At 46.6% G+C, this 13,529-nt stretch overlaps 1 protein-coding gene across 3 annotated transcripts in view; it reads right to left on the bottom strand.

The window, feature by feature from the left end:
• Arhgap44 (Rho GTPase activating protein 44) overlaps positions 1-13,200 on the bottom strand; it is a 169,607-nt gene extending 156,407 nt beyond the window's left edge. For all 3 annotated transcript variants that reach the window (XM_021176399.3, XM_029483387.2, XM_021176398.2), the window contains exon 1: positions 12,817-13,200. In XM_021176399.3, the coding sequence (XP_021032058.1) occupies positions 12,817-12,869 (53 nt within the window). In that variant the 5' untranslated portion in view covers positions 12,870-13,200. The remainder of the gene's footprint in view (positions 1-12,816) is intronic.
• Between the last annotated feature and the right edge of the window lie 329 nt (positions 13,201-13,529).

The raw sequence follows: 13,529 nt of genomic DNA, 5'->3' as shown, positions 1-13,529 counted from the left end.
TATGCAGTGGGCTGAGACTTCACAGGGTTCCTAATAAATACTGTGGTTTTCAATCAATTAAAATAAATTTTTACAAAAGAAAGTAAAGTCTTTGTTTTTTGTTTTTTAACTGGGTAATGCTGGTGGTCATTACTCTAACCAAAAGCATTCCTAGAGATCCACACACCCGGACTTTTATGACTGTAAAACCTATTGGAATCCTCAGTCAAACTACAGGGTGTCAGCTTATATCTTGGTTTGTTTTCTACTGCTGTGACAAAACACCAGGGCCAAAAGCAAACTGAAGAGGAAAGAATTTATTTCAGCTGACAGCTCTCAGGCCACCCTCCATCCTGAGGGAAGCTGGGGCAAGAGCCGAAGCAGAGGTCCTGGAGGGATGCTGCTTGCTGGCTTATTCTCTATAGCTTGCTCAGTCTGCTTTCCTACACAAGCCTAGAGGGGCACCCTGCTCACAGTGGCCTGGGCCCTCCCACATCAATCACGAGTCAGGAAAACATCACAGAGATTTGCTTACCAAACAATCTGATGGGGGCAAGTTGCTCATTTGAGGTGCTCACTTCCCAAATGACCCTAGCTTGTATCAAGGAAAGAAAGAACAAAACTAACCAGGACAATTTCTAAGATAAATGAGTGGTACACAGAATTTTCTACAATCCTAGGAAAACTCCAAAGGAAAACTTAATACAGAAGAAAAGTTATATTCCTCCATATGTGTAGTCAAGAGTACAGCGTAAAGTCAGGAAGAATCACCACAAGGCAAGATTAGATCAGGGGTCACTGCAATCATCCAGGGTACAGACGTGGACTATAATTAAGACACAAAAGTGAAAAGGTGCAGAGAAGCTGAGTGAGGTGGCATACCTGTGCAGTTCCTGCACCCCACAGGCTGAAGCAAGAGCGTCTACAATTCAAGTCTAGCCTGGGCTACACACAAGATCTTATCTCAAAAGGAAGAAAAATGACTTCAAGGATACATTCACAGAAATTAGCCAGAAATGTAAAGGTGAAAAATAACTTCCTTAACAGCCAAGAAATCCTGGCAAGCTGGTGGAGATGGGTGGGGTCCGACGCCACTGACTGTAGAACTCAGTGGGCATCTGGCCTTGCTGTATGCATCATTCTTTCCAATGAGGTGACCCAAGCTTGACCAATTAAGACTCTGATCTGTGCAGCTTCTGAGTGGCCAAGTGACAGCACAAAATGGAAAGCCCCTCAGACTCTTTTCTTGCTCAGACTCTTCTATAGCTCTTATGACCAGGCTCTCAGTAGCTATTTGCATGATGCACTGTTCAACTTTTCCTTTGATTTGGAGAGCAGCCCCACCCATCCCCAAACAGACCAGAGTCTGCTGCTATAACCAGAGAAGCCTGGCTGCCCAAGGGGAGTCTGGAATGCAGACCAGACTCCAAAGTGTTGTCTGTACAATTAGAGGTAACTGGGGCTGGAAAGGTGGCTCTGCAGTTAAAGGAGAGGACAAGAGTCCTTTCCCTTTCCCTATCCCTCTCCTTCTCATATGTGTGTGTGCATGCATGCTTGTGCACATGCATGTGTGCGTGTGTGTGTGTGTCTCGCGCACGCACACACACACACTTGCACACAATTAAAAACTAAAAATCCTGGCAGTAATGGAGCACAAAAACAAATTCCCCTGACATTTTCCACATTAGTACAGATAATATTGGGATGTGCACTTCTTCAACAAAGCAACAGAGCTCTGAAGTAGTTCAGCATAAAGTCATGATCATGATCAACCTTGGGAGAGGTTGTTGGTCTCCTTATCCAGACCACGTTTCAAGGCATCACAAGGGACCCTGAAATTATGTATCACTTTCATATCAGATTAAAAGGTATGGGTACTTGAAGTGAAAACGCTAACTGTCATGATTTAAACATTATATACTCTGTATCAGTGTCCCTCCTAAACATGCATAATTATGTGGCTTTGTTTTATAAAGAGAAGCAGGTCAGCAAGATGGCTCAGGGAGGAAAAGGCATTAGCTGCCTCACCTCACTGCCTGCGCTCCATCCCTACGACCCACATGATAGAGAACCAGGATTGACAAGCTGTCCTCTGACCTCCACACATGTGCTAGGCATAAGCATGGCCCCCAATACGATACATAAATGTGGCAAGTTCTTTAGATAGATTTAAAAAAAATAGGAAAAGAAAAAAAAATGTATCGACAAACACTAAAAACCACTATTAATTGATCTAAGAGACCAGGTCGTATCGCTTCCCAATAGTCTACAAAATGAGGTCTGCCATTGCATCCAGAGTTCTAAAGATGAGCAGTTCCCCCATGCTTGAAACCAGGGCTCCAAAGAACTGCAAACATGTATTCAGATCCGAAAAAGCCCCCAAAGATACAATATTATTATAAGCAACAATGTCTTCAGTTCCTCCTGTTGAGTTCTGTTTGTTTTAGTGAAATGAGTGTTTATTTGAAAGAATCAGGATTCCTGCAAATGTACAAGAGCAGAAATCACTCCTCATCCTGCAGGCTTCTGCTTCCCTCTCTCCGGACTCCCTTCCAGTTGTTCCCATGTGGTTTGTTTTATTGTTGGCCTGTCACCCCTTCGTGCACTTCTAGATCCTGTGTCCTCATCCTGAAGGCTTCTCTGCATTCTCAAATCAACCCAAGTTCAGAAAATACAAAAAGAGTTGCAACTATGTCAACGCAGAACTTACTTCCTGACTGTTAATGTCAGACATTCTGTTTCCCTACTGCAGTCATTAAAGCACAGGCGGGGAGGGGGGACCTGGGTGCTCTCCTGTCTTTCCTCACGAGCTAGGCAAGCAGCAGCCACCAGGCTGCACTGCCCTGCCCTGATGTAGAAAGTGGGGCAAGGGCAGAATGGAGGTCTGTCAAGTAAATGTGCAAATCTGGGGTACTCTTAACAGACGGTGCTTACATCAATAGTGGGAACACACACACACTGATGACTGGGGTCAGGGGCGACAGTGAGGACCACGGTGAGGCTAGAGGCTGGTCTACTTGACTTGATCCTTTTGCATAGTTGTTATGTTGCTACTTGGTTCCTGTGCTGGGGAAGAAGCAGTCCAAAGGTTTTTGTAAATACTCTGACTGCCTTCCCAACCGAAGGCAAAGAACCTTCAAAGGGCACCTTTTTTTTTTTTCTCTCTCTCTCTCTCTTTCTGCTGAAACTGCAGAAACAAAACACAGGGAAGAATATTCTATTGACAAAAATTTCATTTATGCTCTTTGTGGTTAAGGCTACATGCAAGATGCTCCATTATCTTAGAGGGAATAGGACAGTTTTATTTTTATTTAAGTTAGGAGCAGTTAATTAGCATTTCTAAAACCACCTCCTATGGGGACTAGGGACATTGTGGCTGCAAAGAAATGGTACCAGGGCAAAAGCAAGAAGCCTCAGCCCAGGTTTGCTCTACTCAGGGAGGTATCACGTCTGGCTCTGCTCTTTCTCACCTCCATTTCCCCATCTGGTAAGTGGGTCTATAAACAGCACTTGATTCTTTTGGAAGCCACAGTGAAGACAATCCTCACAGAGCATCTCAGCCAAGCTCCTGCAACAGGTACTGTAGGCTGCAGGCTTGCCTCTCGATTCAGGCCTGCACTGCAAGACTGGCTTTCAGGGCTGTATATGGAATGAGGTGTGGCCAAGTGACTTGCTTTGGCAATGAAATGGCAGAAATGGCACATGTCACTTCCAAAAGAAACACTGGAAGCCAGAGTGTGACTCACCACAGTCTTGTGTCCTGTTCTTCCACCTCAGAGATAAATGGTGGAATCCAGGATGGCCTGGGGTGGAAAGGGCTGTCCTCACTTCGCAGGTCAGGGCCGGGAGCTGCTGAGATCTGGCACAGTTTGACTATTAGCACAGGCATCAAATGGGAGAAACCCACCATTACTGATACCACAAATCATGTTCTTGGCTAAACACAGAGAAACTGGGCTTGATTAGAGCAGGAGACAAATGCCCATCAATTTCAAGTTGTAAGTCTCAAGTTCTCAGGGAACACAGGTAAAAAAGACCATGTATCATTCTCTGTGTCAGAGAGACTCTCAGCACAGCAAGGGATCCTGTAATAACTACAATTTATGGAGTACTTACCATAATCAGGAATTAGCCTAAGGATATTATGTTTCCTATCTTATTTAAACCTCACAATAATCCTATAGTGTGTCATGTCACTGTGGCATGAAGAGACTTTCTGTTTCCTTCATCCTTATCTTCCCCACTGTAGTAGGAAGGGCATTTAAAAATATATTTGTTAAAGCTAATTTTGAAGATGGGCATAGTGGTAAATTCCTGTAACTACACTACAAAGGCCATGAGTAGCAGCAAGAGAAAGATTGTTTTCCTGACGTTGGCCCCTGGGGTGGAGCTGACCAGCTCCGGTGGAGGGCAAGGAGACTCTTAAAGAAAGGCATGAGTGCGATAATCTTCAGCCTTCTCAAATATGCACCAGGGAGACAGGGCAAGACAGGGAGAGATATATGGAGAAAGAATGAAATCCCTGGTGATTCAGCTGAGAGGAGGGAGCCTGGTCCAGCCACATCCAGGGGAACTCTGTGACGAGTTCCAGCCAGTGACATGTTAGCAGAGCAACCTTTCTGGATTCTAAGTGAAAGATCGAAGAGCCTGAATACCAATAAATGCCATTTTGCTATTCTCTCTTCACCTTCAGCAGTACTGGAAAAAGAGTGGAGGGGGTGACATGAGATTCCCCAAACCCTTCACAGAGGAGCACGGACCTTGACGACACTACTCTCCACATCAACTCATTAGTAATGAGCCCAAAATGAAGGACCGTGACAGTATGTCACTAGAGAGTTCCCATAGCAGAGTCTGACCTATCCTCACATACAACATGCAAGCTTGAACACTCAGAGCAGGACAAAATAAGCCCAAGAATCGCAAGAGAATTCACATTAGGGCAAAGCTACTCAAGGGGAAAAATTAGATGTCACTGGAAATCCAATTCATATGCAGAGTCTAATAACTTGTTTTGAACATCAAAAAAATGAATCTTTTTTTTTTTTAAAATAAGTTACTCAAAGTGATTGGAAAACACAACTAGTCCCAAGGCCACTAAAGAAAGTGGAAATCTGTCAAAGAATCATCGTATCAGAAGATTGTCCTTGGAAAACTGCTCCCTGCTTTTATTACTCCATACAAAAGAGAAGCTGGACACTTCATTTTTACACTATTACAAAATGGGAGGGATGTAGCAAGGTTGTCAAATCATACAAACAATAAATTCAACTGAAGTATATAGAAATATTCAACATCCCACTGCCAAGTAGAACAAGGGTTCAATACTGGAGACTCGACTGAAGATTGGGAGTGCACACACATGTCTCACACACAAACACACACATACACACACACAGGATGGGAGTCTCTCATTGATTTAATTTGATGATAACAAGTAAAATTTAACTTCAATATAAAAAAATCTCAAAGTAAAATAATGTAATCTGATTTTTTTTTTAACTTTCTCAAGGGCTGGTGAGATGGCTCAGCAGGTTATGGCCCTTGCCACCAAGCCTGACCACCTGAGTTTGATGCCTAAAATCCACATGCTGGAAGGGGAGAACTGATTCCCGCAAGTCGTGTTCTGACTTCTACATACACATGTGCACACATACACAAACAAATAAATGTATGTTAAAAAAAAAACAACAACAAACTCTCACACTAACCACCATGCATTTATATTAAAGTCAATATCATGGGCACCTACGCATTACCACACTATTATAGTGCTTTTCTTTGAGTGCTTGACAATGTGATTAGACAAGAAAATGAAGTAAGTACGAACCAGGATAGAAAAGGACCCAAAATTATTATTTGCAGAAGATACAATGATCTGCTGGAGAATCCTGTAACCCACATTTGAAGTCACTGACAAGCAGTGGCTAAAAAAGAGTAATAAGGCTAAACAAATTATTCTAATCCCCATCGCTATGGCAACAAGTCCAACACATGTAACAAGGAAACTGTGATCAAGGAGGACCTAAAAGGTAACTGCAGGAGAGGATCACAGATAGGCTTAAATAAGCGGATGCTGCTCCCCTGGGAAGTATTCTCATGACACCGAATGTTGCAAAGATGGCACTGTCTCCATCTCGATGCCGACATGTCAGAAGATGCAGAACACGTCTCTTGCACAAGGCAGACATCTAGGTTAGACAGGAAGGTCCCCCGGGCAAAGGCTCAGAGTTCTGGTGTCTGGGCCACTGAAGAACCCTAACAGAAGCTGGGGTGCGGGGTCCAGTCTGGCTTCACTGTCCTCACAACACTGCGGCCTCAGGATGAGAATGAAGCTGACTTTGCTCACAGCTGAAGCCCCTCAGCTTCCTACTAGAAGGCAGGCCAAGGAAGCAAGTCAGAACTCCTCAAGCACGTAAGAGGCCTTTTAGTGCCTGATAATGGTACTTCAAATACAGTATGTATGAACGACACTGTCGATTTTTAACAGCGTAAGTAACTTAAAAACAAGAAGGATCAGAAAAGTGAAACAGGACTTTTCTCACACACGCCATACACCAGAAGGGCTGGCTGATGGATTCCAGACTGGTTTAAAATCAGGGTATCCCAGACATTGCTGAAGGTGTCTGGATGTTTCTATAATCTGGGTCTGAGGAATGGCTCTGAACATATGCATAAACCATAAGTTAACAAATCCCAAACCATACATACCAGATTTCCTCGTGGGAAAACAACAACAACAAACAACAACAACTAAACTAAAAAGAAATCAGGAACCCACAGTGAAATGTGTATAGCAGGCAACTAAGCAAGTATGTATTTAGATATTAAAGATTACCTAAAAATCAAGCAAAGTTATGAACATATGGTCACTATTCTCACATGATGTCCGGGTCAACAATGGACTGCAAAAACAATGGTGTCACCAATGGCTGCAGAACAATCTTAGCTTGTTCAAGCACACTCCAGGAAGCTCATACAACCAAGCTATTACCTCAGTAAGAGACTGGAAGATGCCTGCTCAATAAGTATTAACTAAGTATTAACTGTGGCTCTAGGTAGAAAATTCACCAAGCGTCCCCCTTTTTCTGGTCACCCATAAGGTTACCATTCCTCTATGATAAATATTACTTATGCAACTAAAAATAATGGCTAAAAATAAATCGAATTCTGTGGGAAAATAAACGTTTATTCTAAAAATTATCTCTAAAGTTAGAAAATGAGAGTTACATTTGCTTCCTGGACAGAAAGGAGAGTTTCAACTTGCTAGACATCACAGCCTCCCCAACTCGGCAAGGGTCAGAGGTCCCTGAGTGGAGGAGTGATGGATCCTCTCTGTGTCCCCAGAACCTGCTCTCTGAGCTCAGAGAGCCTCAGCACTGAGCCAGACCATAACCTCCCTATTTCCCATCACCGCAGAAATAGCATCGGAAATAATCTGCTCTTGAGTACTAATAAAAGGGATCATTACAGATCCCTCTAAAACAAATAACCACAAATTACTGTTTGAGTGGCATGGCTACTAATTTACTTTTTTAAACAGCCACAAGAAAGCAATGCTTCTTATCACCCATTATTAAAAAATTACCAATCAGTGTTGATGAATTCCTCTGGTAGAGAAAAGTGGGAGGGGAGGTGATTAATTGCTGCTCAAGGAAAAAAAAAAAAAAAAAAGGCTCCCTCAACAATGACTTGCAGGTCTGGGCTGAGAGAATTCTCCAAGAAAGTGAGGCTAGGCTGCCTCTTGCTGACTGCAGAGACCAGGCCACCTGAGGGGAGACAGGACAGGCCTGTAGAGTAAGGGGCATGGAGAACCAAGGGCAAAGGCCCTTCTCTGTCCCTCTGCCAGTCTGTCATGAGTGGCTCAGTGTGGTCTGCTAGCACAAAAGCCACACCTCAGCAAGAGGTCCTGCCTGGGCTCCCAGGACTCTCTCTACTGAAGAACTTAAGGGGAGTCTCTGGTCTGGAGAAGCCTGCTGCTCTCATAGAAAGAGGCTGCAGAAGCCTGCATTGGTCTGAGAAGTCCAAATCACAGCCACCTTTTGCAAAAGCAGGTGATGACTAATCTAGACTTGTTCTGACTTTCCCCTCTGGTCCTATTGATTGCTTGATGGCTTTCAGAGACCTACTGAAGGACAAGCCGTTGCTTCAGGCAAAGGGTCCTCAGTGGCTTCAGCCAGAGAAGAAATGCCAGCTATGCCAAAAGTTCCTAGAGCAGCCAGGGCTATAAAGAGAAACCCCGTCTCAAAAAACCAAAAAAAAAAAAAAAAAAAAGTTCCTAGAGACTGTGCAGCCTCATGCCCCGCCGGGGACCACTGGCCGATGCCTGAATTGCCTGCAGTTCAACTGTGCAGGCTGCGCTGCGGCAGTGAGGCTTGGCAAGGCTGCAGGAGAAACCAAGCCCTCTCAGCTCTGTCTTGCACACTAGCAGTCGAGGAATAGAAAGCAGAGATCTGGAGGCAAAATTCATTCTTCCACCCCCCAACTTAGCACCTCTAAACCCACACAACCCAGCGCAACCCAAACAGCCTTGCTCGCACCTACAATGTTACCATCTACAAGCCTGGGGCTACTTGCTTCCTCTTGAACTCTACCAACTTTCCTCCCAGGGCAGACCCCACGCAGAGCAGTTGGGTAGTTACCACTGGAACCCATTTCCAAGACCCTGTACATAGAAGGCTAATGTCTTCCAAAGACTGGGTCAACTTTCAAGAAAAATGATCAGAACCTTCGTGGTCCATCTGGTGAGCCCTTCACCAGGCTAGGCTCCCTCCAACCTCATCCCAGTCCTCTAAGATGGCGGCTTACTGTGCTCCCCACCTACAGACCAAAAAAAAACAAGTCCTTAACAAGGGGCTGACTTCCGGTTCTTGTATCTTCTCTTTCGCCCTGTGCTAAAGTTTCCGCTCAGCTCCGTGTTTCACCCAGGACAAGCCAGATATCACTTCCAAGAAGAATAGGCTCTCAGGATGGGTAGAACCCCAGAAGACACTAAACTCTAAGGAAGATTCAACAACAACAACAAGCAGCAATTGGTGGCATGCATGAGGCTGAGCCCTCCTTCCAGTCCACATCCCAGCAGCTGCTGCCGCCCTTCGCTCCTCCAGGTACCACTGCCTTTACAAAAATCAAAAAGGCAGCATCGGCTGCTCTTCCTGAGACTTTGAACTACTCTCCTTGAGTCCTCTGCTTACAATGCATACATCTTTTGATCCAGTTGCCCAGGAATTTCAGAGAAACCCTCTGCATGCCACACTGTCTCTGCCTCCAAAGGAGCTTACAAATCGAGCTGGGAAGATGCTGAGCGGCAAGTTAAAAATCACACAACAAATAAGCCATCAAAAGCGCAGCACACTCTTTAGAATTCAGGCTCCAGTGAACAAACAGAACTTCAGTTTGCCCGGCACTGTAATAGTCCCAGATCAGAACCGTGTGTGGCCCAGAGGAGACAGCCAGTCATTTTACACTGAATGACTGAGCACAACATGCCATCCAAAAAGAGTTAGAATGCTGGCCCAAAGATCCTAAAGCTACTGTTAGCCATTTTTCTGGGGTAACTCCACCATCATTACAATGTCTATATCTCCACGGGGCAACCGTCACTGTTCTCATTTTGCTAATTTAAAAAAAAAAATGTGCAGAGAGCTAATCACAAGATCCTTAAGCACCCATGCAAATGTGTCCCACTTGATAATCAGTGTTCCTAGCCAGCAGGCACAGGCCGGCCAGGGAGAACTTTCCAGAGTAGGGTCAGAAGTGAAGAAACACATATGGGAAAATCAAGGCAGAAACATGTGAAGATGACCAAAGCAGGACCTCATGTAGTCCAGGTTGGCTTTGAACTCACTATGTCGCCTTCCCGATTCTACCTTCAGGTGGATCACAGGTATGTATCACCATGTGGTGCTGAGGACTGAACCCAGAGCTCCATACATGCTAGACTAACACCTTACCAACAGAGCATTTATCAACTCTTCCTATAGTTGCTATGCTAAGTTGCTGATTTCTACTAAGATATGCCCAGTTCTTGAAAGATAAGCCAATGCCCAGAAGTTTTTCATTTTGAATAATCCCAAAATCTGTGAGTTATAGAAAGTGAGCTAGGTGGGGAGCGGTGGAGAAGAGCAGCTCTGAAGCTCACCTCTCTACCAGAAAGAGGTCACTAAGGCCTCTCTACAAAGCACTTTATGACATCACACCTACCATCCAGACTTCCAGCACTATGAGCTGCTAGTGAGTGGAGATACTAAGAAGCAAATTATGGACCCTTTCCCAATGCACAGGTTGAGTCTCTCAACATTCTCAATAGGAAGAAGAACCCATCACTGGCCAGAAGTAAACCATTTTAATCTTGGCAATAAATATTAACCGAGCACCAACCGTCTACAAGGCACTGCTCTATGCCCTTGGCATGCAAGGGCGATCAATACATTCTATTGGAGACAGACGGGCAAAAATCAAAAAGGTACAAGCTTTCAAACTGTGGCGAGTAGTGGACAAAAATGAAAAGAATGATGGGTAAGAGTGAGGGGAGCAGGGGTTTTATCTGAGCCTGAGAGCCAAGTACTGATTGATGAGAAAGCAATTTGGGAAGACCACATCCTCAACCAGGTAGTAAAAACTGGTGGTCAGCAAGAACAAATCTCTAAAGTGGAGCTGGGCTTCATGTGTCCGAAGCACAGGAGTTCAGGGACAGGGAGACAGGAAGACAAAATGAGCATGCTGAGACAAAGGGGGATCCAGAGGGATGTGGCCACTGAAATGCTAGGGCTGCTAAGCAAAATGGCACTGGGAGTGTTGAAGCAGTAGAGTATCATAATTTTTGCTTCCAACAGTTCACTCTGAACTTCACCAAAACAGACACAAGTCAGGCCTCAACTTTGTACATGTTGATCACATACCTAAGCGCTCAGCAGCTCTGGCATAGAAGCAGGGTGCAGCCCCTGGATTTGTACTTCTAAGAATGTTCTTTGAATACATAAGACTACTGTTTACAAAAATAATAATAATAGTCATCCAGTTTGCTTTTGCCTATTTTTCATTTCCCCCACGAGTGACGGTGAAAAATATAGTTCCTATGCCCATGCCTCAAAAATCTCACAACTTAAAAACAAGTCCTGAAGGAAGATAGGAGCCAGGTGTCTTGAAGCAACACGAATGCCTTCCCTGGGACATTTGGATCCGAGCACCAATCTCTAACACTCCAAGAGAACACCAGGCTACTAAGTGGACTGAGAATACTCCATAAGAAACAGCAACCTGTGGTCAGAGTGAGGGGCCCACCCCTGGGATGTCTCCTGCCATCATGTATGCCAGAGCCCAGAGAGTGATCCAGAAGCCAAGACAGTAAAGAAAGGTCAGCTTGACAACCAACAGCTACCCCCCAGTACCAGGAAAGCACTATCTCAGCATCCAACATACCAAAGACAGTCCACGTGAGGCTATATTTGTGGCAATACCGTGCCAAAAATCTAGGCTAATCTGACTCTGCTATTCATAAATTCCCCCTCATGTTAAAGCACATGTGTTTGGGAAGGGAAAAATGAATCCAAGTCTAGTTTAGACGCTTGGAAACGCTTAGGTTACTTGGAAACCATCTGGAGTTCCTGAAAGCATGAGAAGCCACCACATCCCCTGCCCTCAAATGCCCACTGTAACTAGGGCAGTGTGCTTCCCTCATGTCCTCTATTCTCCAAGGAAGTCCCCACCCCCACCCTACCAGGTGCCAGCTCAAGCTCCACTTCCCACCCAAGAAAGGTATTTGGTTTCTCAACAAACCTGGCCAAGAGCACTCTATGTGTGGAGCTTGCATTTGAATTGCACCCAAGGCTTGGTTCTTCCCTTTCTGATTACTTTAAACTGCACACCTGAATTCCTTTGACAACCACACAGAAATCCGGCCCTGGGCACACACATTCCATGAAAAATCCCCCTCTATCTAACAAGCCTGTGTTTCAAGAATGTCTAGCTTTGGACGGGACCCACTAAGAATCCTTACGTAACCTTAATAGATCTTGGCACCCCACAGATCCGCTCCTGGAGACACTGGCCCAGATCTAGTCCATGTTCACCAAGATGAGAGCAGTCTGGGTCCTGCAGATTCCTAGGGCCAAGCTGTTTTGGGCTGGGAGGGAGGAGAGACTGTCCCCATCCCCTACCTGGCTGAGAGCCTCTGATCCTCCTCTCTCTGATCCTCCTCTCATCTTCCAAGGGAGTTGAACCTCACTTTCGCTGCCTCCCTCCCTCCCTCCACTGAAATCAGTCTTGGGTCCGAGCCTACAGCAGCCAGCACCTTCCCCCTTCTCGCCATCCTTTCCCCACCCCCAAACGCTGAGGAAAAAACAGCCAGGAAAGTGATCCAGCATCCCATACAGTCACAGCCCCTGAAAACAAACACGGCTCCAGTGGGGAAGGAGGGTGTTGACCAGGCCCAACGCTACCTCAGGACCCTAAGCAGCCCTGAACTGGGCGCAGCGAGGAAGGGATCTCCAGAGGCAGCCAGCGACTCGGCAGCCAGCAGCTCCAGCAGAGCAAACACCTGTTTCCAGGAAGAATCGCTACCAGAGGAAAAGGGAGTCCCGAGGAAAGGCAGAGAGGGCGAGGTGAAGGGGCAGCTGGGGACGCAGGTGAAGGATGCGTCACTCTCTGAGCTGGGAAACCCAAGCCTAGACCGGCGAGCGAGAAGCGAGTAGGGGTCGGGAGAGGAAAGGTCTCACCAACGACCCGCGCGGACCCAGGAGGGACGCACAAGCTCCAGGCCGGGCAGCTCCATCACCTGCGCCTGGCAGATGCAGCCCCGCGGGCGTGCCGGCCCGGGGCGGCCAGCGGGTGACCTACCTGCCCACCGTCTGGTTGGCCAACTGGCGCATGCGGTTAAACTGCTTCTTCATCGTGGCCCCGCTGCCGCGCTAGCCCGGGAGCTGGGGAAGGACTGAGCTGCCCGGAGCCCGCCGCAGGGTTACATGGCTCCCGCGCCCAGCCTCCGGGGCGACGGCGGCGGCACTGCGGAGCCTGGGGAGCCGCCTGGCCCGCGCCCAGCCTCCCGAGAGCACCTCCGCCTAGTCCGCCCGCCGCATCCTTCTCTGTGCCACGCCCGGGGCCGACGAAGGCGCCCGGCGGTCAGCCCCAGCTGTAGCCCCCAGCCCCAGCCCGGCGAGCGAACCAGGGAGTCTCCGCAGGCTGGCTAGCCAGCTGGCCGGGTGGTCCCCGTGCGCCTGTGCGGAATGCGCCGTGCATGCTGGGACTTGTAGTTTGCCGCTCCCACCTTTCCTCTGTCCAAAGTTTGCAGGGACAGCTTTTGTGCAGAGGTGGGAGAAGACAGTATGACCAAGACATTTAGGCTTTAGCCTTCTAGTAAAGGAAATACTTTCGTGCTTGAATGGTGAAACCAACGACACAACAACAAACAGAGTAAACGTCTGACTCCTATTTTCTCTCAAGCGAATGCAAGATGTTTCAGTGTTGAATTCATATGAAGATATGTTAGGCAGATGTGTTCGTTAAATTGTATAAGGTCACCTTATTGATGTTCAATCACAGTGTTAAGCTTG

This window comes from Mus caroli, unplaced genomic scaffold (assembly GCF_978045245.1).
Source record: "Mus caroli unplaced genomic scaffold, Mus_caroli_1 scaffold_13, whole genome shotgun sequence".
NCBI lineage: Eukaryota > Metazoa > Chordata > Mammalia > Rodentia > Muridae > Mus > Mus caroli.
This window is presented reverse-complemented; position numbering and strand designations above follow the sequence as displayed.